Raw genomic sequence first — 26727 nt, forward strand, 5'->3', positions numbered from 1 at the left:
ACAGGCTGTTGTCATTATCTGAGAGCAGCGCCACTCATCTGGATTAGTCTGTGTGCCAGAGCATCCACACACCACGTGCTGAAGAGGAGATGGGCATCAGCAAGTGATGCAGAGAAAATACATTCAGTAACCCTCTTTTCCCTCTCAGAGTACAATGAAACTGGCAGGTAGACCTGCAGCTCCAGAAGAGGATTATGGTTCATGTGATGTAAAACGAACCTGCCCGCTTACTGGCCTCATGAAATTTGCAAGGATTAGGCGGCATGTTTTGGCTTTTATGTTGATATAGAAACATACTGTTGAAGAAAACAGCACTTTCTTTACAGAATAGCAGTTTCGTGACTTGTTTTTTGGTTTTTTTACCAAGCCCCCCGCAGGCCCCAGATGGGCCCGGCCCGGCCCAGCAACGGCGCTGCCCGTGACCGGCAGCTCCGCACCAGGGGCGTGACCAGGCCGCGGCGGGGGCGTGGCAGGACAGGAGGGGAGCGGCCAGCGAGGCAGGCAGGGCGCGGCGGAGACGGGAAAGGCGGGGCCTGCAGGGGAGGGACCGGCGAGGCGGGGCTGGGGCGGCGCGGCGGGGCGGCAGTCGGGCGGCAGCCGGGGCGGGAGCGGCGGCAGCGCTGGCAGCGCGGGGTGGGTAGCGGCGCCCCGTGTTGCGGCATGTCCAAGACGCTGCGGAAGAAGCGGCACTGGCTGAGCAAGGTGCAGGAGTGCGTGGTGTCCTGGGGTGGCCCAGCGGGCCCCGACCCCGATCTGCTGCGCGGCGGCGCCGAGCGCGGCGAGTTCCCGTACCTGGCGGGCCGCCTGCCCGCGGGCGGCGAGGGCGCGCCGGGCCCCGCGCTGCTTTCGGGCAAGGCGCCGGCGCCGGGGGACGTGCTGCTGGAGGTGAACGGTACCCCGGTGAGCGGCCTCACCCACCGCGACACGCTAGCTGTGGTGCGACACTTCAGGGAGCCCGTGCGCCTTAAGACCGTGCGCCCAGGTGAGCGCCCTCCGCCGCCGAGCTGGACGGAGGCCCTCCCGCCGCCGCCGCCGCCCAGCCGGCCGCGCGTAGGCCCGGCCGCGCCGGCGCCCTGCGGGGCGGCGGGAGGGCCGCAGCGGGAAGCGGCGCCCGGAGGGAACCGGGACGTGGGTGCTGCTCTGGGAAAGTTTCCGCGGGTTCGGGGAGGTGTCAGTGCCTAGGGGGGTGATGCAGGGGCGGGGAGGTAGTCCCGCAGTCCCGGGGCGGCCCCGGGACGGTGCTCGCTCCCCTGGCCTGTCCCGATGTCTTCTCCCGAGGGTCTGATCCCTGCCCGGAATGCTCGGCTTCGCGCCGCTGCGATGCTGTGTTCGTGCGGGTGTGATCCTCGCGGGGCTCCGGGTGACTCGGTGGCCCCCGGAGGGTCCGATGCCCGCGTCCTCCTCTCAGAGGTGCAGGAGGTGTTTTCCGTGGTGTTTATATAATCCGCTGCTTGCAGAGGTCGAGGGCGGGTGGGGAATGGCCGGGATAAAGCACCGAAGTGCCCTCGCTCCATCCTGTTGGTTTCCCATTTGGCAAAGAAAAAAGCCCCGAGGGCAAGCTCCGGCTGTTCTTTTTTTTCCACGGATTTGGAAGATAGAGTACACTTCAATTAATTAATGCTTGTGGTAAAATCATATTTGTCAACGTGCCTGTTAAATGTCAAATTAATGCTGAATTGTGGCATTTGCAGCCGCATGAGTTAATTCATGAGCTCCAGGGGTACCTAACTGCTTTCTTGGTCAGGCAGCCCAGATGTGAGCATGCTGCCTTATAAGAAGGTGTCTTGGGGAAAAACCATTTTTTCCTCAGAATCTGAATGGATATCAGTATTTCTATGACTAGGATCTATAACATTTCTCATAGCGTTTCTTAGCTTAACACTTGTCTCGTTCTTCTTTTGTAACTGCTGGGTGCTATTTAACTTCATGTAATACACATTTTAAGTCAGGTTTTCCTTGTTTGACCACTCATGGAACGTCATCTTTCATGTAGAGACTGTGGTGTTGGTCCTGATTCATATAAGTTGTTACATTAAAACAACAATAAAAAAAATGAAACAAACACACATCTTAAAAGCGCCTACAGATGCCTGGTAGGTTTTGAAAGAGGTCTTGATTTACAGAATTGGAAATCCTTTCTGAAGGGAGTAAATATAAAAGAATGAACAGCTGCAAGTTAGATGTGAACTAAGAGGATTTTAAAAAGAGGGACAAATTGTTTAAGATAGAAAATAATCCCTTTTTAAAAGAGTAAGCTTGTGGAAGATGAAACTATATTTCAAAGGGATTTCTTGTGTTTACTATGGAGGGAAATAGGGATATTCTTGTGCTGGGAATTTCTATAACAGAGATGTCAAAACTGGCAGAAACTATTTAGAATAAATTGCTGCAATTAACAGTAGAAAATGGTAAGAGCCAGATGATGTTCATGAGGACTTCCAGGTATCAGGTATTAACAGTAGTGTGCTACCTGTTTCTTAAATTCTGGGTGGTGTGGAAGGGATAGGAGTATAGAGTACTGATGGGAAAAGGGTCCAGAAGATCAACAAAGGCTGGCTGGGGATTCCATCAAATCAAATCAAATTAAAATTTGAGTTAAGAAGAAGAATGTTGGGCATGAGAACCAATACCACTTAATGATGAGAGTGGACTGCTTTCACTGGCTGGTTTAATCAAATCCAAGTATTTTGGTGAGGTGGATTTCAGGCTTTCAGTGAGGTATCCCTGACTTGGATGATGCTCTTGCTGAGTGAGCATGGTGTTGCAGTGTAGCTGCCAAAATAAAAGAGCAGAATTTTCCTGTGGCTTAGTAACTGTTTAAAACAGGAATGTTTTTTTCAACAGAAGAAAACTGCTGCTGAGTCTTGTAAGGACCTGTGCTGCTTAGCATAGTCATCCAGAGGTTATAGACCCAATGCTGGTGAGTTGTACAAAGAGAAGTAGCATTTTTGTGCTGATTCTATATAACTTTTGGAACAGATTGAACTGAATTTTCAGATCCAGCAATTTTTCCCATATTGGAACATGTAAATCACATCAGATGATTTTTGTAGTAATTTTCTCTGTTGGATTTAGTGTCCGTAAATACGGTATTTTAAAACATACTGGTTTTTGGTTGTTTCCTTGCAAGGCTGCCACAGCTGCTCAGTGGCAGTTTTCCAGTCAGGGTATATGTTAGGATTTAGGAATTAGTAATTTAGGAAATAGTAATTAGGAAAGCTGTTGACAAGGCAGTCTCTGTGAAGACCTATAACTTTGAATTTGGCTTCCCTTTTGATCCAGAGCCTTCCAAACTTGCCAGGTTTTGGAAGGCATCTGGGAAGATGCATGGGACCGTGTGGGTGGTTGAGATGAAAGGAGTGAAGGCCCAGAGCTGGTGGTCCCTGGTAGGCTCATAATACACCTGAATTCTCAAAGACATGTAATTGTGTTACGGCATTTCAAGGTCCCATGTTTCATTATTTTCCCCAGTCAAAACTCAAACTATCATTTGAAAGGCATGGAGTGCTCTGCCAGCAGACTTTTTTGTGCCCTGTGGTTCTTCAGGCTTGGGTGCTGCTGGGACAGAAATCTGAGGGGATCCAGTGTCAGGGGCTGACACTGGAGTGAGGCGGAGTGAGGAATTTGTCTCCTTGAATCTGAATTGTAGAGTGTTTGTAAGGTTTTGATGCTCACCATCTGGCTCTGCATTTTGGAAGGGTGCATTTGGTGCTCCATCTTCCAGGTGGAGTCTGTGCAGGTGACCCAGTAGCCTTGAGCAGCAGGATCTGGACTGCTTTAGTTCAAGTCATAATATAGTCAGTCCCTCATTAAAGGCAGTAACAGCTTTAGTTGACAGCAGTAATATCTGTCTGTGATACTTCTTGCAAGCTCATAGAAAATTTAAATGGAAATTTCAAGATGCTGTTTAGGCTTGTTTGATAAGACACTTGAAGGATATGAATGTTAATTTGAACACCATCTGTTAACTGCATATCACAAATGATGGACCATTTTGTTGATGAAGAAATTTGTCCTTTCCATTCTCATTCTGTCTTTGTTACAGAATTACAAAACCAACTAGGTTGGAAAAGACCTTTGAGATCATCAAGTCCGACCTGTGATCTAACACCATCTTGTCAAATGATGCCATGGCACTAAGTGCCACATCCAATCTTTTCTTTAACACCTCCAGGGATGGTGACTCCACCACCTCCATAGGCAGCCCATTCCAATGCCCAGTCACCTGTTCTGTGAAGAACTTCCTTGTGATGTCCAACCTGCTTAGCTGAGGAGGGAGAACAAGTCCAGTGTGCCAGGGTTGAGTATTGTGTCCCAGGTGAGGATGGTCTCAGGTGTGTGCAGACTAGTCAGAAAATCCATGGGTCCAGTATCAATAGGAATTGACTCAGCATAGTCTGTGGAAGGCTGGTGTTGAGTACTCTGCCAGTGACACTTGGGACTGATGCTGGGATCTAAGCTGTCTAAATAAAACTTAGATTCTAGATGAACTTTGAGATGATAGCCACACCTCTGTTTGTATATAGTTCATCATCATCTTGATTAGATGATCAAAGCAGCCGTACAGAGAGCTAGGGCAGGTTGTGCAGTGGGATATCTGTATGGATGTGCACACAGGCTGCCAGGGGCCAGCTCATCCTGATGAGTGCATTTGTATTTTAGCCATGCTTGGGAAGTGCTGCTTTTCAGCTAATTGCCTGTTTACATGCATTCAAACAATGGCTGGTGTGTACTCAAGGACCTTCCCTGCATGGTGTTACTTGGATTAGGGCATTAGGCTTGTAACTAGCTGGTGCTGCTGCAGAGTCTTCTATTTCCATTAGTGAGATAGGATGTTCTAGTCATATCCACGGTGTTTGAGTGCTAAGTTCATCCTCTGTAGGTACATACTTTCCTTCTAGTACCTGAAAGGAACCTACAAGAAAGACGGATATTTTTGGAAGCACAAGTAGTGATAGGATAAAAGGGAATGGACTCAAACTGGAAGAGAGTAGGTTTAGATTAGATATTAGGAAAAACTCTTTACTGTGAGGCTGGTGAGGCACTGAAACAAGTTGTGCAGAGAAGATGTGTCCCATCCCTGGAAGTGTTCAAGGCCAGGCTGGACAGAGCTTGGAGAAATGTGGTTTAGGCATAGAACTCTGATGGTCTTTAAGGTTCCTTCCAACCCAAACCAGTTTGTGATTGTGTAAAGTCTATGATTGCATGCATATTTAAGGGCCCTGAGCAACCTGATCTAGGGGTGGCAGTGCCACCTGTGGTGGGAGGATTGAAGCTGGATGGTCTTTAAGGTCCTTTCTGACACAAACCATTTAGGATGGTGATTCAGAATTAGGCAGAAAGATGTTTGTGTGTGCAAATGAGATTGCTAAAATACTCATCAGCACAACCATGCAGACTTACAGTAAGAAAAACTGCTGATACCTACAAGTTCCTCTTTCTGCAGGCTGAGTTGCCAGATACAATGCAGGAAGGAATGTGTTCTCCTTCCAGACTATGGAGCTTTGATAAATACAGCTACTCTGTGACAATTATCATCATCATTGCATGGCCACTGTGAGGAGGATGTGGGAGGAAATGGGCAGAGTCTTACAGCGCTTCCACTTGAGAAATGTTTCCAGAGCATATCCCTTGGTTTTGGAGCAAATGCACGTTGACTCCATTGTGTCAAAACTGATCTTTAATCAAGGGATGCAGCAAGATGTAAAAGGACGAAAAGTCTTCTTCAGACAAACTTTCTTTTTTTTTCCAGTGCTCCTAGAGCTATTAAACCATGATTTCCTATAGATTTTTTTTAGCGTCAACGTTCACTCCTGGCTGGAGCTCTTCCTCTCGCTGGGGCATTTATTCTGTGTCTCCAGTCAGGATTGCCTGGCCTCTGGTGAGTGTCAGTTTGTGTTTTGATATTTTTTTTTTTCCAGTGGAACCATGTGGAGGACATCCTAGCTTATACTGACAGAACCGATGTGATATTTTTCCAGTCCTTCGTGCAGTTTCCAATAGGTTCAGTGCACCCCGGTCCGAAGCTGATGTGTGTTGCCGCTCTGTGCGCACTCAACCATTGTCTGCAGTTTTGTGACACAACACCTCTAAGTGCCTCAGATCTATTGCTTTATTTGAATTACGGAATATTAGTGCAGAGGATGAGAGGATTGGCCAGTGGATGTACTCATGCCAAACTGATTTTTTGTGAGTTTGTGGCCTTAACGTTCCCAAGGAGTTTTCCTGATCGAAATCTAGTACAAGCTTAGAAGAAGACAACTTATTATTGGATCTGTTTTAGATCTATTTTATCAAATGACTATGATGAGTTCCTAATGTCTCTGTTACCAGCAGGAGTTAATGGGAATGTTATGACTCCGTTTATGCATGATTGGGGGGGTGTCCCTTCTCTAAAGCAGAATGAATGAAAACGGTGACAAATCCAGTGACCCAGAGCAGGATTCAGTACTTGATACACAATGTTCGAAGCCAAGTGTCTGAGGTTCATTTACATTTCCTCTTGTGCTTGAAGTAGGCACAAAGCTTCCATGTGGGGGAAAACATTTGCATGTTTAACAATTAAGGCAGAGAGGGGGGCAAACCGCACTCCCTGGTGGTTTTTACAAAATTGGATGAATTCTAAAGGTGCCATGTTAAAACAGAGATCAGAGTTCATACACTTAGGGTAATTTGGCTTCTCAGAGGAAAGGCATTACCCTAATTCTGTGTTTCTGTGGAAGCTGGCAGTAGTCACAAGCTCCACAATGGAAGAGAGGAATGTGTTACTCAGGAAGCCTGAGGAGCTGCTCGTCCAGCTCATGTCCCACAGCCCTTGGTGGGTGTTGGGTAGAGGCTACTGAGTATTGCTGTGGAAAATTGCCCTTGCTGCTTGAGAGTTAATGGGAAACTGACTGGTTCTGGACTGCAGAGGAAAGGTTGAGTTGTTCGACCACGCTACGAAAAGCCCAGAGCATACAGGTCTACTGTAACGACTGGAGGTATCCCAGTTTCATCAAATGATGCTGTCTTGCAAAAGAAAACTGAAGGGGAAATGCTTTCTGCTGGAGTCTGTTGTCTCTCTAAAACTGTCCCGTATCAGTTTGAGCACTGCCTTGTACAAAAAACTTGCATCTTAAATGTATGGATGCAGAGGACTATTAAGCGCTAATACCACTGGGTATTAGGACACTCATGTAATTTATAATCTTGCTTCTAATATTTCTCTTTATATAGATACATTCTTGACATAGACCTTATTGCCTTTCCCTTTCACATACTTGTTTAAATTCTATTGTGATGAGTGCTGTTGTAATGATCGCACCAGAAATGCCCTCTAATGATTCTACTCTTTCTTGGTGTTGTCATTTCAGATGATAAGGAAGCCTCATGTGGCTTTTGCAACTAATTTGTACTTTTTTGTTCCCATTTTCTTTCATGTTTCAATCCTGGATGTCTCTCTCCCAGGAGATACCCTGTAGGATAGTGCATTTATCTGGAACTGGCAGCGGGGCAAGCAGTGCTGTCTGTGTTCTCCAAACCCACCTCTTTGGGTCCCCAGTTTTAGGGGAATCAGATTTTCACTGGGGCTGTACAATCAAGCACTTGTATTCCAGAATTCCTGGAAAGAATTTTCCTTGTGCAGGTACACAGTTTTGATTTAAATTCTTCCATGTATGTTTGTGTTGGGTTTTTACTAAGCCCACACCAGCCTTAGGTGTCCATGCCAGCAGAGCTCTTGCTTAAAATCCCTCAAGAGTAATTTTGCTGCTACTCTGCAATGGCATTTTATCGGTGAATGAAGCCAAGAATGAAATAAAGATGAACCTTTATTAGAAGTCATGGTTTCAACAGCAGATTTCATCTCAATGGTTTTTGTCTAGGTATGACTCTTCAGTTCTTGGCTGGCTTTAATGAAATGCTGCTCAGTTGTAGAAAATGGCTGTGCTTTATCTCAGAAGATACAATATTCTTAATTTTTTAAAGGAAGTTTCATTCTGCTTTGATAAAACAAAGACACTTTGAACCTAAACTGTCTTTTTGGAAACTTCCTGAAGTCAACAAGTGATGCTCATATAACAAACTATGCACTGTGCTCCTTGATTATTGAAGCATCTGCTTCAAGGTATTTTTCAGCCTCAAAACTTAAAAAAAAAATTAAAAAAAAAATATATATATGCATAAATAAATCTTAAAATGTGACAAGGATTGTGCATTCAAATTGGCAGGTGGAAAAACTACTCTAATTGTCATTGTTGATCTGTTTTAATATCTCTAAATTCATTCTTCTGGTTCTTGTTTTTAATTTACAATGCTTCCTTTTAAGAAATATCTTATGGCATTCATGTGATATTAGTCAAATTGCTTCTTGTTTCATGAAAGGGAACAATTTTCTTCAGAGCAACCATATTCTTGAGATTGCCAGATTTGAATTCAGAAAAATAAGAGCTCTTTGTATTTGTGAGTGAATTCCTTACGTAGTGCTGCTGAACAGAAGGTGAGGGGAAAAATACAATAGGAAGATTGCAGACTTGGGTTGATTTGCTACATCATCACAAAAATCATAATTCTTAGTAATTTATCACCTCTTTTATTAATTGATGTTTGAATTTGTGTTGAATTGATCTTTTTTTGGGCCCCCTGTGGATCATGATGGGAATGGGATCTTCTCCCAGGTGCTATTTCAGCAGAAAATGTTGGATATTTCAGCAGAAGTTGGATACGATGGCTTCCAGTCAGATCAGCTTTAAAAGCTGAGCAGGTACTTTAGGTGGAAAGGGTAGTACCTTATAAGGGGTGTTCGTCAAGGAGACAGTAAATGCACTAATGGTGTCAAGGGGGTTGTAAAACCTGTGTAAAGCTGTCCCCAGTTGTTTAAGGTGCAGATGCAAGCAGTTGCACACAGCCATGTTCTGTCATTAGTCCAGGTGCAGCTTTCCATATGAAACATGATCACAACAATCTTTTGTTCAAGCTTATATCACTGTACTTATGCAACCTGTTAAAATAATGGTTTTATGTGGAAATGTGATTTTGTCTGCAAAGCACAGCCAGGTTGTTAGTTGTAATTCTTGTCAGGAAGCTTTTAAAGTGTGTTCTCAGGGCTACATTTAAAAAAGCTTGCTTAAAGCTACTTTTCAATATGTATGGTTCTCAAGCCTGTAATTTTTTATGAATTGGCGATTGCTCTCACTCAAATGCAACTTCTTCAAATTGAAGATCACTAATGTGTTTACTATCCATCCTGTATGGCTCTTGCTGAATAGTGTACTTCATAGAGCTTGATCCACTGTAAGTTATTTTCCTGAGATACAGTTAAAAAGTGAAATCATTTAAGCTCTGAATTGCCATATCGCTTTAGTTACTTGTAAAAAAGAAAAAAAAAAAAGTAAAGCTTGAATTGTAGCTCTGTCAGATAATGGTGCACTTGAATGGTGGTTCTTACTGTGTTCTACTTCAGTGCTCTTTCATTATTGCCTTTGGTAAAAAATACAATCAACCTGGCAGCTGGTGACTGATGAATATGGATTGGGGGTGCTATATAAATATCAGAAGTATTCTGGGTTTTGGAGTCTGGAAATGCATTTTCTATCAGCATGGTAATGAAGTATTCTTTCAAAAAGGTGGTAGAGGCAATTAACAAGGTTAATGTGATCGTGTGAATTGTCTGTTAGTAATTCTCTTCTTCCATCCAACGCATTCATTGAGCTAGTGAAGATGAAATCCAGACTGGTTTGCCCTGATGCGAGAACCTAACAAAATCTGACTACAGCCACAGTAGTAGCTGTACAAAACTGGCTTGGTTTGGTAAGGCTGGGACTATCCAGGACTGTCTCTCTGGCACTGGTGGGAGATGCTGAAACCATCACTGTGTCTGTGCTGGGGCACAGGTGTCTGAGTATTAGGGAGTACTTTGAGGATGACTGTTTACCTTATGTCAATGAGACAGAAGTAGAGATATCACCAGCCTGGAAGAACTGATGTGTGATGAGACAGAGGTGGAATTACAATACAAAGGAAATAAGTGGGGGGTATGCAGGAACAGCACAAAAGGGTAGGATTAGAAGTTAGTTGCTCTGCTCTCACAGCACAAATACCAGGCTATAACCCACAGCAGGTAATTGCTGATAGCAGGAAATGTCTTCAGGCATGTGACATACAGAGGCCATCCCTGGAGTTGGGTTCAGCAAGGTTCAGTTGTTTTTTGAATTTGCTTGTAGCACTTAAAATTCTAATGCCTTGTACTTGCTGTTTAAAAACTGTGTCGGAAGGCACAGATTTTCAGGGCTTTTCCAGTTTGGTCCCAGTATACCTTTGGACTGGAGACATGGAAATGCTTCCCTCTTGTGCTGGGTATTATTTACAGCTTTATCTTTTTGTCAGTTGAGTAGGAACTGGTGGAGGCCCTGCACCTACAGGCACCTCTGCCTCTCCAGGTATGCCAAGCTGAGGTGGGAGTGTGTCCTGGGCTTTTTGGGTGAAGTTGGAACATGCCAATCATAGAATCACAGAATGGTTTGGGATGGAAAGGACCAGGGACACCTTCCAATAGACAAAACTGCTCCCAGCCTGACCCAGCATGGCCTGGAGCACTTCCAGTCCTCCCATCCTTTGTTGGACTATATGGACTTTACAAGGAGTCTAAGGTTTTTGAGTTAGGTCTTAGAGTATTTGCAAGTATGTCTGTCTTAGCTCATGAAATCAGGCAACAGGGTGAATTCAAATAATTAAATTAGTTTTAATTCTTGGTATTCTAAGAAAAAATTACCTGATTCAGTTTTAAGTATAAAGAATGTAGTCTTGTAAGTCATTGAGAATGAAATTCCTGTGGTGGTTAAGACTGTTAGTAAAAGTTACAAAGAAATAGACAAAGCAGCTGATAGACAACTTTGTGCTTCTCTTTGTGTGTTGTTTTAACAAAGTTAACTTAAAGATAAAAAAATGAAGTATGTAATTGAGCGTGGCCTAATGGCAGATGTCCCTGCATGTTGAAGGGAGTGGATGAACTTCAAGGTTCCTTCTGACCCAAGCACTTTTGGGATTCTGTGGTGTGATCTTTTAGATCACTGGGTGGTTTGCTGTCTAGTTTAGTAACCTCTTTTAAAAGTATGGTGTCTCTTCAGTAGTTGCTGTAGTTTTGTCAAACTTTAGGAAAAAGCATGCATGATGCTTTGTGTGTGCACTGTGGTTCTGGACACACAATGTGTAGCAGGGGAGGGATGTTCAGCATGAAACTTAGCTCATCTGAGCACCAAAATCACTCTTAAAAACTAACTGAAACACAAAGCAGAAGTGTCTGTTTTCATATAGGATTTCCTTTTCCCTGCTGGAGTTTTCGAAAGATCACAGCAAAAGTGGAACTGAAGCAGAAGTGAGGACCATGTGCTGTGTCTGGCACGTTTTTGGTGTTAGTGCAGCTGGTTTTGCCTACCAGCTTTGTCCCACAACTGAGTATAGAGGTACATGAATGTAACTTCTTCTTTTGCTGACATTATTAAAAAACAAAGCATAAACCCATTGATAAATAATTTGAACTTGGTGTAAGTTGATATGCTGTTTAAGTACTTTCCTCCTGTATTGATTTCTATGAAAAATCTATGAAATTTTTCTATGGATTTAAAAATTATTTTGACACTTTTTTTTCCCCAAATGGACAACAATAACACCCAAACCACTTAAGCCATCCCCTTCTTTGATGTTTCATTGCCTGGAAATTAAACTTTGCTTTGGTTATACACCAGGTTTGCCATGACCTTGTTGCAGCAAAATGCCGAAGAGTGTGCTGGTACTATTCATTAAATGCAAGAGGATTAACATACAGTTTATTTCCTCTAAAACCACAGAACTCTCAGGAAATAACTAAGCCCTAAAGTTTGAGGTTCGTAGAAATTATTTCCTCCTAATGCATGTAGTGGGGGGTGGGGGGGGAGGCAGTGGAGGAATTTCAGAATCCTGTTATGTAAAAGAGCGGCAGAGCCCTGTATTAATCCCAGGGAATTATGTTTAATGGCTTGTTTCATCCTTTATTGGTCTAAAGAATTCCTCAAAAATCAGCTGACCAAAAGTGCCAGGGAAGTATTTTTACCTCTTTTGCTGCAACTGTTATCTCTCTGTAATTTCACTAATCTTCTTTGCAGTGAGATTAGATTGGAAATGGTTTGGTGCAGAGAGAACTTGTTTGTGAAAACTGCTTGGTACTGTGGGTGCTGTTGAGGGGAAGTACCAGTAAGTAATCAAATGTGGTGTTGCAGTGCTAAGGAATGTAATGACAGATATATTGCCTTGCCTTTCCTTCTAGTTGACAGTGCTTCCTTGGAAGGTGATGTTTGGAACGTGAACTTCAATGAGTTGTGTTTGGCATGTAAAAAAAATGCAGCATGAGTTTGACAACAAAATTGCTGTGAGTGTTGGACCCTGTTAAAAAAAAAAAAAGTTTTTTTTAAAATAAAAATTCTTCTAACCCTGACTATTCTGTGATGGTTCTGTGACTTAAGATCTGACATATTCAGATGCCACTTATGCATGTATGCACACATTATACTTCTTGTTTTACATGGCAATAATATGCCACATATACAACTAAAATATTTTTAAAATGTATTCCCTGCTAGATAAGGTATGAACTGTGGATGGGTGTGTGCAGCTCTGGGTTAAGCCATGCAGAACAGCTGAGCTAATAGCTTGTGCTGTGTCCTCTTACCTGTTTTGAAGAAGGCAAATAGTTATGTCCTTGACAGACCTAGGTACTATTATTAAACGCTATTTAGTGGTCTATTTACAGGCAGCAGGAAAACAGTTTTACTCAATCCAGGCTCTGAAGTATTGGTCATGTTGTGGAATTACGGACTACACAACTTGACTCTAAATTGCAAGCTTTCCTCTCTGCCCTACTTACGCAGTCTAAAAAAACCTAATCCTGTGGATTTTATTTCCCTCTCTGTAGGGCAGCAGTGAGTAATTACTTTTCTGTGGTGAAGGTAGAGATGCTGGAAAAGTTTAATTAATGCTCATTAGGAGAAGCTGCTGGTACCTAAAGGAATTCATTAGGATGGGACTTGTAATGTTCATCATAATAGTAAATTAATGCAGTGTAGTGAATGTTATTTACGCTGTATTGTGTGTTGTATTTTCCTGTTCTGCGAAATGTTTCAGAATATGTGGGTCCTCTACAGCCAAGAATGCCTTTTAACCCCTTTAAAGTGTCCAAATTCAAAATGAAGTTTGAGTTTATAGCATATATCTCTAAATCTCGCGTCACTTTGTTGATATGGAATTGAGGAACCTAGGAGTTACATACGTCTGCTCAGCCATAATGTAGCACCCTGGGAGCGCTTCACTGTCACTTCCTTTGGGTGGCTGAATGGCCATATTCATTTGACCATCTCATGTTAATCTTTTTACCGTAGTAAACATCTCACAGAAGGTGTTGAGAGCATGGTGACAGCTTGTTTTGTGCTCCAAGGCCCCTTTGTAGTGCCAACAGGAGTGCAGAAATAACATCACCTATAAGCTGGGGTGTCTTGAGTTGGAAATAACCTTGAAGTTCCCTCCCAGGGCAGCCCAGAGAGCATGTGAAATGCCCTGTGGCCACAGCTCAGGCTGGCATTTGCTGTCTCCTCATTGGTGGATGTTGGTGAGATCTGGTGGTTCGGGGTCTGCCCTGGATTTATTTAAACTTAAGTTGTGGCTTGAACCTGAAGCTACGACTATTTGTAAACCAGAGGTATTTTTATTGTTGAAACAATGTTCTTAGCACATTTTTTAAAACTTATTTGGACAGCTCTTCATTTCCAGCTGTGAGCTGTCTGACATTGGAGCTGGCAGTTGCTACCTAAAGAAGCATTGGAAGCATTCATGTTGCTCCAGCAATTCCTTATTGGAAATGCTGAGAATTGGAACTCTGTGGATACTGGAAAACTCTGTTACCGTGCTGTGATTTGCATAGTTTTAATAGATTTTGCAACAGTCAGAATTTTTCAAATTCTATAACAAAATACGGGTGAGACTGGTGTGTCTGGTAGGAAGCAGGAGGTTATTTACTTTCTCTGGCCTTTGCAGAGGGAGGGAACCTGGAATGAGCATGAAAACTGTTGTGTAGATGAGCTACTATTTAAACTGTGATGTTGGACACTGCTTAAAATGGAATTATTTTTATCAGACATTGGCAGCCATTCAGGTGCAGTGGAGGACGGGATCTTTGGGGTCTTCATTAACCTTTTCATCAGTCTGTACACAAGTGTGGGTAGTGGGTCCACAGGGAAGTTCCAAAGTATTCAGAGCTACCAGTTGTTCCCTCAGTGAAAAGTCTAAAAAAAAAATAAATTGTTAAAAATAGGATATTCTTCCATTCAGACATCAAAACCCAATCTGTAATGTGAAGTGTCATGCTGTAGGAATAGTAGAAAAGCTTTTACATGAGGAAGTTCTTTCTGTGAGCTGTTTCTTACAGTGGGTGAAATGCAGCGAAAAGAAAAAGGACTTGAATCACTTTCTGCTTTATTGAATTACCTTTGAGTGGCATAAAATTTGTTCTGAAATCTTTATTTATTGCCTTTTGGCAAAAACATACGATTTTTTTCTATTTGAACTATATTCTTAAGAGGTCTGCTGCTCTTCCTGGTGCGAGGCTGCAGAGATGTTGGATATTAAGGAAATGGCAAAGAGAAAAACAGTGTTTTCAAAAAAACACCCAGTTCTTTGACAGAACTTTCTGTGTTATCTAAAGAATTTGAAATTGGGACAGGAAAACTGAGTGCTCACTTCAGACTGCAGTGATCTGAAAAGATTCAGCATTCATTGTTACCTGGCAGTCTAAGTTTTAAATGCAGAATGCAAGGCTTTTCTCAAATTCCAAATGCAAAGTGCAAGGCTTTCCTTATTTAATGAATAAGTGGAGATAAAAATAAAATCTTTTTTAAGTAAAAAATGCATCTGGTTCAAACACAGAAAATTTGAGCAGTGTCTTGAAACTTAGCTGGACCTCAGTGCTGCAGCAAATTACGTTGAGAAGCAGAAGATATTTGCAGTTTTGCTCTGCAAAGACTACTGTTAACCTGCATGCTGGACTTGCACTGGTATTTTTTAGAGTAACAGATGATGCAGTTGTCCCTCTCCAGTCAGACCCTCCTGGCACCATAAACCTTCTGGGTGCCCACTGTGCTAGGTGGGTGAGGTATGCACAGCACAGCCTTGGATTCACCTGATTGCTTTGACAGTGCCTCTGGGAAATCCCCATTAGTCTCTTAATAAGAATTTAAATTCACAGGTAAAGACAAGCTAATCTCTGTTTCAACCCATGATTTATTTGAACAGCAAGATATCTGGTTCCTTTTCTTTGCTATTGCCATAGAGCTGCCAGTGGGAACTGAACAATTAATTTGGGAATTTAAATGGATTTAGGTAGTAACTATCAAGTGCTTGCTATGTAATGCTGCCTGATTCTGACTCAGTATGAAGAGTAAAATTGGGATGGATTTTGACTACATTCCAATCACAGTTTTGTGCTGTGGTGAACATGGTTAGGGCAGGTGCCTACTGTCGTATTTGCCCGATGTAATTCTTATGCTCGTAGCAGAGCGCAGGGTGGGATTTCATCACCTAGCTGAATGTCTTACTATATTGGTCAATTGATATATATCATGTAGTGGTATTCAGACAAAAATGTAACTGTTTAAAACTCTTACCTTCAGGTTCATACGTGTCCGGGAAGTGAGGAGAAAAGGGAGTGTTTTAATAAGAACCATCTACTGTGGGTAACAAACTGTGCTCTAGAGATAGTAGAACATTTCAGAGAGATAACTGCAGAACCTATGCAGTCAGACAAAGATGATAGAAAAGGAATGATGCAATAAATACAGGAACAAGCTCTGTGCTGTTAGTTTGGGTGTTCCTCTTGGGGTGCGCAGCCATAGATACCTTCTGGTTGATTGCAAATTGTGAACAGAAATTGGATTTGGCAAAGCTATCTCTTTATTTGAAGTGCTTTCTTACAAGGATTCAATTTCTGTGTCAGTCTTGAATTTAGTGAGCTCTTGAAGCAAATATAAGTGACTCCAGCCTTTGGAGACAGCTCCATACAGACTCTGGCTGGTGAGTTTCTCAAGTGGAACGCACTGCAGTCTGAGAGCTCTGAATGCATTGAAATGTCCATTATTTTAACTGCGGACTCTTTCTGTCTCATGACCTGGGCAACATTATTTTGCTTACAACATTCACCTTGTGCCAGACTTTGTTGGGCAAACATTAAGTTACAGAATCACAGAATTCTTTGGGTTGGAAAAGACCTTTAAGATCACCAGGTCCAGCCATCAACCAGCACCATGAAACCATGTCCTCAAGTGCTAAGTCATCATGTTTTTTAAACACCTCAAGGGATGGTGACTAGCATTTAGTCACCCTGGGCAGTCTTAATTGAAACTGAAAGCAACTGGTGGAAGTTAATCGCTGAATTTAATGGCTTATCAGCCAGACAGTTGTCACAGACATCTGCTGGGGAGCTGTTGTTTGCTGCCCTGTTCTCTAGACTTTGATTCTTGTTCACTGCTGAAATGTTTATTTTGTCATTTATTGTACTTAGAGAAGGGCTAGTAGGTATCTTTGAAGCTGGCCATGAGTGATTGTGCCATTTGTACCCTGACTACAGCCACGGCCGTGCAGGGTTTTCTAAAATCAGATGGTTTAGGTTCTTGAAGTCTGTTTGTACATGGCTTATGCTGGAAATCACAGAGTGAAAATGAAGTTACTGTGAACTTGTTTCTTGTGTTCTTTTTTCTGCTTCAACTAGTTCTAGTTTATCATATAGAATAGTGGAAGAAGTTAGCTCTGGAGTTAAAAATCATTGGAAATACAGCTGTGGTGTTCCCCATGTGGAACAACCTCTCCATAGGTAAAGAAATACTAATACATGCCAGCTAGAACTGAATCTGCTATGCAATTGACCACAGAAAAAGCATGTTTGTTTTTAATGTTCAGTAGATTTTGATTATGAAAATCAGATTTATGCCAGTCTCTTGAATGCAGGTGTTCTGAACGCTTTATTGCGGAAGTATTTCTTCAAAGAAGATCATCATATTGTTGTTATATTGGGGTGGTTGGCCTCGTGCATGGCCAGGAGTTGTACTTCATGATGTTTGTTGCTTCCTTCCAGCTAACGGTATTCTATGATTGTGGGAGTCGGTTATTAACCTGAAGGTTTATGTTTTAATAGCTGTTGGTTACCAGCTTCTTTTTCCACATACTGATGTCCTCTGTTGAGACACTTATTTTACTAACTACAGTAGATAGATAAGAAAAAGAAGAAATGCTGAGAAACAGATGTTGCAAGACCAAGTACCGAGCTGTGTGCTAACAAAATGGATCTCATGGTGATTAGTTAACAATTCCTTGGCAGGCAGAGGCATAAATAAAAAAGCAAACACAGGATGGGGAAATAATAATATTAATTTAGAAAAAAAAAAAAAAAAAAAAGAAAATTTTGAACATTAAACATTGGCAGCATCAGTTCAACCACCTGTGTTCCTGAAGAGCTGACTGTATTGTGGTAAGTCACACCAAGGTCAGTCAAGCTAATTTTAGAGCTAGTTTTAGACATGTTTTCCTGGAAACTGATGATGGGGAAGTACATGGATTTTCAACTTAAATGCTGTGTCAGTAATAAGGAGGAGTCTGTCAGCATTCAGCTGGCTGTGTTTGTTAGAAATTCCCATCACTGTGCAACGGTGAGCACCTCTGGCAGCTCTTTGAATGAGCTGTGGCTGTCAGTGAGATCCTTCACCGCTCCCAGACACACTTTGGAGCTCGTCAGTCAGCACCTCTGTTGCATTTGTGCCAGGTTGGCTGCTGTGACCTGGGTTCCTGCAGGGAAGGGTTGTGAAGGGATGCGCCAGCACTGCCTGGGCAAGTCCAGCATGCTTGTACTTCACTAGAAAGCAGCTGGATCTCAGAGGCTGAGCAGTTCCTCCCTGCTGGCATCCAGCTCCTCAGACATGCAGTCCTTGGAGAAAGCACTCTTTCATAGTTAATGGAAAATTCTAGGTTCCTTAACTAAAACTAAATCTTACTAAATGAATAGTGATGAAATAATAGGATATCATGTGCAAGCTGAAAGAGAAATTCCTTTAATTTTTAATATTATGTGATGATTAACTGAACATGTAAGGAAATGGTCCTCTCTTACTTGATTACTTCAACAACAGCCTGTGATAGATTGTAAACAGAAGCTTCCCTGCAAAATTGAGTTATAATAGAATTGGAGTTCATTCAGTGACACCAGAGGGATTCATGGGTGTGACAGATCAACGTGGATCCACATCTCTGCTCTTTCTGGGATGCTGTGCTGCACACTTGTATGCCCCCAGTCCTTGGGTGTTGCAGCAGATTGAGTAAAGCATCCGTCGGTGTAGAATTGCAGTGTGAACTGTGTGAGTCAGGCACTGACATTAGTCATGGCTGGTGCACATCTGGATTTAAGTAATTTCACTGACTGCCCATGTTGTGCAGTGAGCACTGTGGAGGGGTTGTTTTTTAATTAAACTGAGATGTCTCTAATCAGTACCACAGTGACACAGCACTTCTATGGATTTGATCAGAGGAATTCTGACCTGGCACATAGATCTTGGTGATTCCAGGTTCCTGGGAATCCTTTAGAGTGTGGTGAGTCACGGCAGTGCAATCTGGAGCCTGAAGCATCAGGCATCCCTCGATAATGAAAACCCTGCAGCAGCCCTGGGTTTTCCCAGGCTCCTTGAAAAGCCGGTTTCAGGAAGTTCTGATTCCTTCATGTAATATATGTTGGTATAATTTGTGTTTTATTGTACACATATAAAATCGAGTTTAAAAACATGTTTTATGTAAAAAACACAAGTAATTTAAGATTGCAAAAGCAGCTGCTGGAAAACCAGGAATTTGCAAGAGAACAACCCAACAATTAAGATAACACAGAGAAGAGGTGGGTCCACCCAAGCAAGATAAGCGCTCTAACGAGCCGGTGATTAACGCCTGGTACCGACCCGATCTGGTTCTCCGGGACCATGGATCTAAATGTCGGTTTCCCCGAAATTGAAAATTACACAGACTAAAAAAAAAACTCACCACGATTCTACATCTCAAAGCCTGCTTCCCGAAAAACCACTCAAACTTCATCTCCTTCTCAGAAAACACATCAGCAATCCAGCAGCAGAAATATGAATATGTAACAACACAAGAAAAAGAAAGAAACTGAAACTGCATAGCCTCAAAGCTGAAAAAACTGTATAAAGCACCACTCTCCAAAAGACAAGTTGTGAACCTGGGGGAATCAGTGCGACAGAGGCTGATTCAGAGCTCACCCAGCGCCGATCGCGGGGTCGGCGCTGCAGTTGTTTCCATAATTTGATTTTACAAATTTTTCAGTAAAATTGTTATTGATAAATTTGGCTGAATTTCATTTATAACACCTCATAAAAGTTGCATAATGAACTTATGTTTGTCGGAGAAGGAATTGCTCCTTTGCCCTTGTGCTGGGAGGGGGGGGTCTCTGGGTTGGTGGGACCTTGTAGGGGTCTCATGCGAAAGTGGTGTTGAGGAGCCACTAAAAAGCCTTTGGGTGGCATTTCTTTATGGGAACGATCTGTTACAAGAGGTGTTATACTTGTAGGCAGGGCAAAGCAGGGATGTTCAGGATGGGGCTGGTATTTAAAAGCCCAATTTGCTGTTGCCTATATTAGTTTATAAGTCCGTCTACAATGGTGCGCGAGCTGTTACTCACTGACACAGCTGGAGGACACCTCTGCTGGGAACATGTTCTGTTTTCCATGGTGGATGGTCACCCCAGAAGTTTGTCTTCTCCAGGAGAACAGGCATGCAGCATCTTTGTTGATAGAGTATCTTCAGATATGTCAGATTCCTGCCATGCCAAACTCCCGACTGAAATAGGTTAGTGGGCCTAGAAATTATGCAGAGTGTAATTGCATATCTTGCTGCCTATGGAAAGCAGGCTAAAAATAAACCTGTCTGTGATTCACATAAATTCTTTTCTGATCTGAACGCTCCAAAAAAAAAATGGTCTTGGCATATGAACGTGTACCCTTCTGTTGGGAAAGCAGTGCCAAGTCCCAGCTAGATTAAATTGCTTGTGTAACAGTGAGCAGCTGCAAGGACATTTTTCTTTGGGGATGTGATTGAAATGTGTCATTCTGCACGCTGCTTAAGCAATGAGATACGGTATGTTAGACATACGTCACATCTGAAGCATAATGCACTCTCTGGACAAGCAGAAGGATTGGCAGCTTCTGCCCAACACTATGACAGGTTAGCCGGCACAGGTACCCTGTGTGCAGTCCCTTGTTGCAGTGTGACATGGAATAATATTAAATGGCAGTAAGTTTGAATTTGCACATCAGCTGTAGATTTCCAAAGGGAAGAATTAATACTAGAATACTCTGGGGACTCAAGTAACATTTTGTTCAGTTGAATATGTTAATTGTGCTTTCTAGACCAAATATGTTTGTTTGCTGTCTCAGTAAAGCATTTTCTCTAGTGTGAATAAATTAAAACCTCACGTTGTAAATATAAGGGAATTAATGGAAGATTATTTATAAATTGGGAAAAACAAGCCCTAGTTAGCCCTAGGAAAATCATCTCCATTGTTCACGTTACTTGTCTTTGTTTTGGTGCTCCACTTTTCAATTAAGAGCAGACTAAATGATTTATGTATTATTGTAACCTGTGACGGCTACAGCGCTTTCTTATTTCATGGCTGTAAGCATCTGTATTTGACTTCAGGGTACAAGTGTTGCAGCGACAGATACTAGTTACCCAGAATAGCCTCTGTGGTGTACTGAGCTGCAGTGATTAAAACTCAGCAAGGCCTTGAGTGCATAATTAAGAAGTTTTAATAAAGTCCTATTATGAAAACAATTTTGTGTTTTAATTTGTTTTAATGTGTTTGTGTATTACAAGTTCTGGTTGTTGTTTTGACCCTTTAGAGTTGTAGCATCCTTTTAACATGTTTGAGCCCATTGGTGTGTTGCCCAATCAGCTCCATCCCTTGCCTGGTGGTTTGAGTAGATCATGATCAGGAAATGGCCTCAAGTTACACTTGGGGTGGGGTTTAGATTAGGTGTTGGGACTTTTTGTTTCATGGGAAGGGTTGTAAAGCTTTGGAACAGGTTGCCCAGGGAAGTGGTGGAGTCACTATCCGTGGAAGCATTCTAACGAAACGTGGATGTGGCATTTGAGGTCATGGTTTAGTGGTGAACTTGGTGCCTGCTGGTTGATGGTTGGACTTGATGATCTCAGAGTTCCTTTCCAACCTTTACAATTCCATATTCCGTTCTGGTCGGTGTATTTGATTAATCTGTTGTTGTGGTGTTAAAAGCCTGTTTCCTCTTGTGCTTTAAATCCCTTTCTCACTTTGAGACTCATAATTAGATCTTGCAAATCACATTTGGTTTTTGTGAGGTCTTTCAAGCTCCCAGGCTGGGCTCAGTCATTTTTCCAGGCATCCCTGTAAATCCTTTTCTCTGTCTCAAACCTGACAGTGGCAGAGGCTCACAGGGTACAGTTTATCTGGATTCTTGTTCTTTACCATCACTGTCAACGCATCTGACTTGAAATAGAAATCATGGGCCAGTGTACCCCATTTTTGAAAATACAGCAAATCTTTATAAATAGGCAAAATCTGTCCGTATTTTCTGTTACTCTGTCAGTGTTTTTTCACTTCTCAAGAAAATACTGAATTAAAGAGAAGGAAGTCTCCACATATAATAAAAAAGGTCAGACTTGTCTTGTGTGAAGTTCTTTTGCATTCTTCTTCCCCACTGTTAAATTGAAGGAAATGGTTATGTTTGCATTTTATTTGAAACCCATTCATTATTTTGAATTACTTGAGTTCTGCTTATATCTCCTTCAGTATCTGATCTTCTATCAGAAACAGCTGCATAGACTTTTGAGCCTTGCTGTTCTCCTGTTTAATAATGGAGTATTACAATACTTGGCATTATCAGAGTAAACCCTGCTCCCTGGTAATTCTTCTGACTGTATTCCCATGATTAATGGATTTTTGTGTGCATGCAATGTATTACTGAAATTGTATCTGATACTGATGTTTGTGAAGCTGGATTCTGAAAGCTGGAACTGCTCTACTCAAAAGAATTTTCACTTTAAAAATCCTTAAGGTTGTAGGCAATTCATTAGACTATGCATTTTTTTTTGCTGTCAGCGCACGGCATAAAACCAACGTAAAATGCTGCCTTTATGTGGAAGTCATGCACAGGCTGAGAATATCTACAGATGTAACAAGATACAAAGAAGAAACGTAGAGAAGTTCCATGCTAGAACCGTGTAACTGAGTAGTATTGCTGCCCTACATACGGGTTTCCAAGTGCAGCTGGTCTCAATTTCCTACTTTTTTCTTAGTTCCAAAATGGTGCATGACCCTGCCCTGCCATGTGCTGGCTGGGGATGCCCTGTGGAGACGTGGCCATGTGCCAGGAGCAGATGGAAGGGAAGGGGCAAGCATCTGCCTGGAGCTCTGCTGGTGCTCTCCCCGCTCGGAATGTGTTCTAGCATGTGAGCTGAGTGCTTGCGCTTTTAGGTAGTTTAAAAAAAAAAAGCTGTTCATTGTTGGCTCTGCTTGGACCAGAGCTGCCCTCCCTCCATGGGTGCAGGGGAGCATCTCCCCACCCTGCCCACGGATACGCTGGAGCTGGCAGGGAGATGAGCTCAGGGTAGGTGGCAAAAGGTTAAAAACCTCTTGGTTTCACAGTGCTGGATCCCAGGGATGGGGCAGATAGAGCTTCTCTGGAGAACCCAGGCCAGGGCTTCAGCACGTTCATGGGGAAGAATTCTGGCAGTGAGAAGCCATGCACCCTTGTTCTGCACTCCAGGCTTCTTTATTCACTTCTGAGCTTCAGTGGTTCTGGTACATCTGTGAACAATGCCAAGTATTAGCTGGGTACCACATGTTGCTTTCATACGCAAACCAAATATCACTGAGAGCTCTAGCTATATTTTTTTTTTCATAGCAGATTAGGAATCCAGCCGTACTCACTCTAGAGCCTGCTGTTACAGTTGACTTTGCTGTTTCTATACAGCCAAAATGAAAATCCAGGAGGATTACTTGCAAGCTCACACTGTTTGTATTTCACATATTGTCCCTCTCAGCTCCAAGTATATTTAGGAATAAGCAAGGTGTGATTTGCCAGTCCTTTTTTTGTTTCTCAAGTATAATTTGGGGTTGTGCCTCCCAAAGGACATTTCGGTTATCTTCAGAACTTGAAATGCTTTAATGATGGAATTTAGCAAGCAAACACAAAGTCATGTTAGTTATCCTCTGGTTTACTCTCAGCAGCCTGCTTTATTGGGAGAATCTTTCAAACCCAGTAAGATTTTAAGGAAACGACACAGCACAAAATGCTGAGATATTCAAGAATGTGGAATGAGAAACTGTCTCTCTGGATCGGTCACCACCTTGACTGAGGATCTGAAGGCATTATCCTGTGAAGGCTGGTTTTGAACACCTCTCAGATTCTAGTAATGAGCAATCTAAATCTGGAGGCTTAAAAAGTCAAAATTTATAGTTTTGCTGGTTCTGGAGTTGATTCTGTGTTACTGACAAAAGTAAGAAAATCCCCCAAAGTCAAATGGGATGTACAGTCTGTAATGGAGTTTGTGGTAACCATATTTCTTAAGTCTGGATAAACGGGTTCTCATTCCTTTCTCTAGTACTGTAAACACCCTACCAGTATTTTGAGCACTCTGGTAAATGATTTATTAATACTGTAAGGCTTATCTCTTCTGTCAATTTCTGTAAATCAGACTATATTGCCAAGAATTTATTGGATGGCATGTAGCAAAATATGACTATAGAAGCCTTTCGCTGTAACCCTCTCTAGTGTTTCTCAGCTTTCAGGTTGTAAATGAGTTTGATTTAATGTATTATTGTGTCTGTGAAGAGCCTTAATATCTAATGCTTCACCTGACAGGGAGCTTGCCTGCATTTTAGAGAAGCTGCAGTATCACCCTGAAATTACAGCCTTCTGATTGTATGGAGTATTGTATTTTCCTATTATTTATCCTTTTGATTGTTCATAATGTTGCTAGTTTCTCTGTTCATTTTTCTTTTTTCTTTTCTTTTCTTTTTGTTTAAACCAAAAAGGGTGAGATGTCGCCCTGAAAACTCAGCTTCTGAGCTTGCTGACATGGTTTTCTAAAGACTTTCCCAGGACAGTAACTGTAAACATAGATATGAGTACATTCTTTCTGTTACACGTCTTGTGATGGGCATCTCTCATGGCCAGTGCAGTGAGAAAGTGTTATCCTGACCATCCAATCCCTGGCCGTGGTCAGAAACCTATAAATCCTGGGAAGAAAAATAAACTTTATCTTCTTTTCACCACACCTCGACCTGTGTCCGTGTGATCTGTTCAGCACCAGTGGCAACACTGTAGTTTTTCAGGGAATGAGCAGAAGTTAGCCTTAGTCCAGAACGGGACCAGGATTTCTTTTCCCAGATGGGTCACTGGTCCAGGCATGGTTGTCATGACACCTCCCAGAGCAGCCTGGATTTTCATAGGGAAATCTTCTCTTCCAGAGGCAGAATCCCAGCTTGAATTCCTGCCTTCATTACCTGGAGACAGGGAGGCGTTGAGTATGACCGTGCCCTGGAGCTCTTGATGGCCTGGGACATGAGCTGCCAGGCAGTGCTGCTAGTCTCAGCCTTCCTCCTCAGAAATCCCAGGGCACTGGCCCCCTTCCCTGAATGAAAAGTAGGCTTCTGCACAGGAATCCATCTGTGTTTCTAAGCCACAAGCTGGGGAAGCACCTGCTGGCTGGGTTTGGCATTTTCAAAATTATCTGGTCTCTTTTCTATATTAATTGTAGTCCTTTGAACCTCCCACCTCCTTGTGCTGAGAGCATAGGAGTCAGCCTGTGACAGCCAGGTCACAGTGAAGTAAGTACTTGAAGGTGAAGAACAGCAGGTACAGACTGCTGCATCACCACTGGGCTTTTCCAGCCTCTCCACATTTCCTGAGTACAGTGATTGTCTTTGGAAATCATTCATTGTGCTCAGTGAAAGCACGTGTTTAGATCTGGAACTTGAGTGAAATCATCTGTCTTGGTTCCAGAAGACAGGTGTCTGCTAGGGAGAGCAGGAGCCTCCCTTGGGATGAACGAATGTAGACCCCCTCCCTCCGAATTATTATAAATTTGAAATCAAGGGGCTTTCAGGCAGAGATCTGGGGATAGGAATAACAGTTCTTTACTAGTATAACCAGGCAAACAAACAACAATAACTACAGCAATAACAAGAACACAGAACCAGGGACCCCGGGACAGTTTTCTCGGCTGAGATGGGATGGAGGAGAGGCTTTGTTTTCACAAACCCCTCGGGCAGTAAGTCCTGGTGCTCCAGCAGGGCTCCGAGGAACAGTCGGCTGGAACAGCAGGGATGAGCTGGGATCCTGGGCCGGTGGCTGAGGTGTGTCAGCAGCTCCGCGGCGGTGCCTGGCACTGCCACACGTCCCGGCAGGACAGGGGGTGCGAGGCCGCCAACAAAGAGGGGAGAAGGAGAAGAAGCAGCTGCTCCGTCTGGGTGATGGCGAAAATTCCCTTCTCTCCACCGCAGCAGCTTCGCGACCCAGCACACCAACGTCCTTCCCCGAAGCCGAAGAAAGCCCAGCTAAAAAAACCGTCCCCACCCTCTTTTTCTGCCCCTTTTCCTCCCCCCCTGGGCCCGGCCACTCTTTGTCCGTTGTGAGCACCCTTAAGTACTGGTACAGCACATTGTCTCAGCACATAATGGGTAAAAAATTCCCCGGGCAGGCCAGAAGGACAAAACAAAAAAAAAGGACACCTAACCCTCAACATCATCATATGTTAATAGTTGCTGGGGAATATAATAAAGTTAATGTGTTACGCACTAATTCTGACTTGGGTTTCCTAACACTGCATCCCTCATTTGTGGAGCTGAATGTTTCTTTAAACAGCTTTTGCTTAGTCACGTCAAAAATCAGTTCATCTCAGTGGGTGTATTGACAGCCCAGTTTAATTAAACGGTAACTGTTTTTCCACTTGATGAGCCCTGAGAATTCCTATTTTAGTTAGACTGTGAGCCAAGCCATGGAGCTCATTTATATCTCTTAATGTGTGTTTCACTGGAATTTTCATAGTCGGTGGCCTTTTGCAATCCCAGTTTATGTAACATTATACAGCTGAGCAGAGCCATTGGACACTCTGGGATTCTGTTCACATGTGTCGAATTCGGAATGTACATGATGATACTCTGGTTACATTTCTCCGCTGCTTTGTTCTGCGTGAGAAAACAAAAATGCGTGGCGGTATGTAATATCTGTAATTTTCACCCTGTGGTCTTCCAACTCCCCTGGGGAGGGGAGTGAGGAGACTTGGGGGCAGAATTAAGGAGATCGACAGGAAGGTGCCAGAAGGTGGCAGCAGATCACTGCATGCTGTGCCAGGACAGCTCCTCCTCGCCCAGCCCTAGCACTGTGGGGGCTGTTGGTGGGTAAGAGGCTGGACGTGCCCTGGCTACGTGCACTGGGACCCAGAGACCATCCCTGCCCCCAACCCCCTTCCTCCCCACCCCCACCCCCCCGAATCCTTGGCTGATTCCATGGTGTGGGCAGCAGGGAAGTGGGTGGGGTATTCTGCCCTGCTCAGGTGAAGACCGCATCTGCAGGGCTTCCTCCAGCTCTGGGGACTAACATCAGAAGGAGGTGGAGCTGCTGGAGCAAGTCCAGAGGATACCAA

At 43.1% G+C, this 26727-nt stretch overlaps 1 protein-coding gene across 2 annotated transcripts in view; it reads left to right on the top strand.

Annotated features, from left to right (window-relative positions):
• The first annotated feature begins 587 nt into the window (after positions 1-587).
• Positions 588-26727, top strand: part of MAGI3 (membrane associated guanylate kinase, WW and PDZ domain containing 3) — a 59882-nt gene continuing 33742 nt past the window's right edge. Inside the window, exon 1 of one of the 2 annotated variants that reach the window (XM_015650704.1) lies at positions 588-982. In XM_015650704.1, the coding sequence (XP_015506190.1) occupies positions 661-982 (322 nt within the window). In that variant the 5' untranslated portion in view covers positions 588-660. The remainder of the gene's footprint in view (positions 983-26727) is intronic. The other variant, XM_015650703.2, reaches the window with a different exon arrangement.

The sequence above is a fragment of the Parus major genome, chromosome 26, assembly GCF_001522545.3.
Source record: "Parus major isolate Abel chromosome 26, Parus_major1.1, whole genome shotgun sequence".
Classification (NCBI taxonomy): domain Eukaryota; kingdom Metazoa; phylum Chordata; class Aves; order Passeriformes; family Paridae; genus Parus; species Parus major.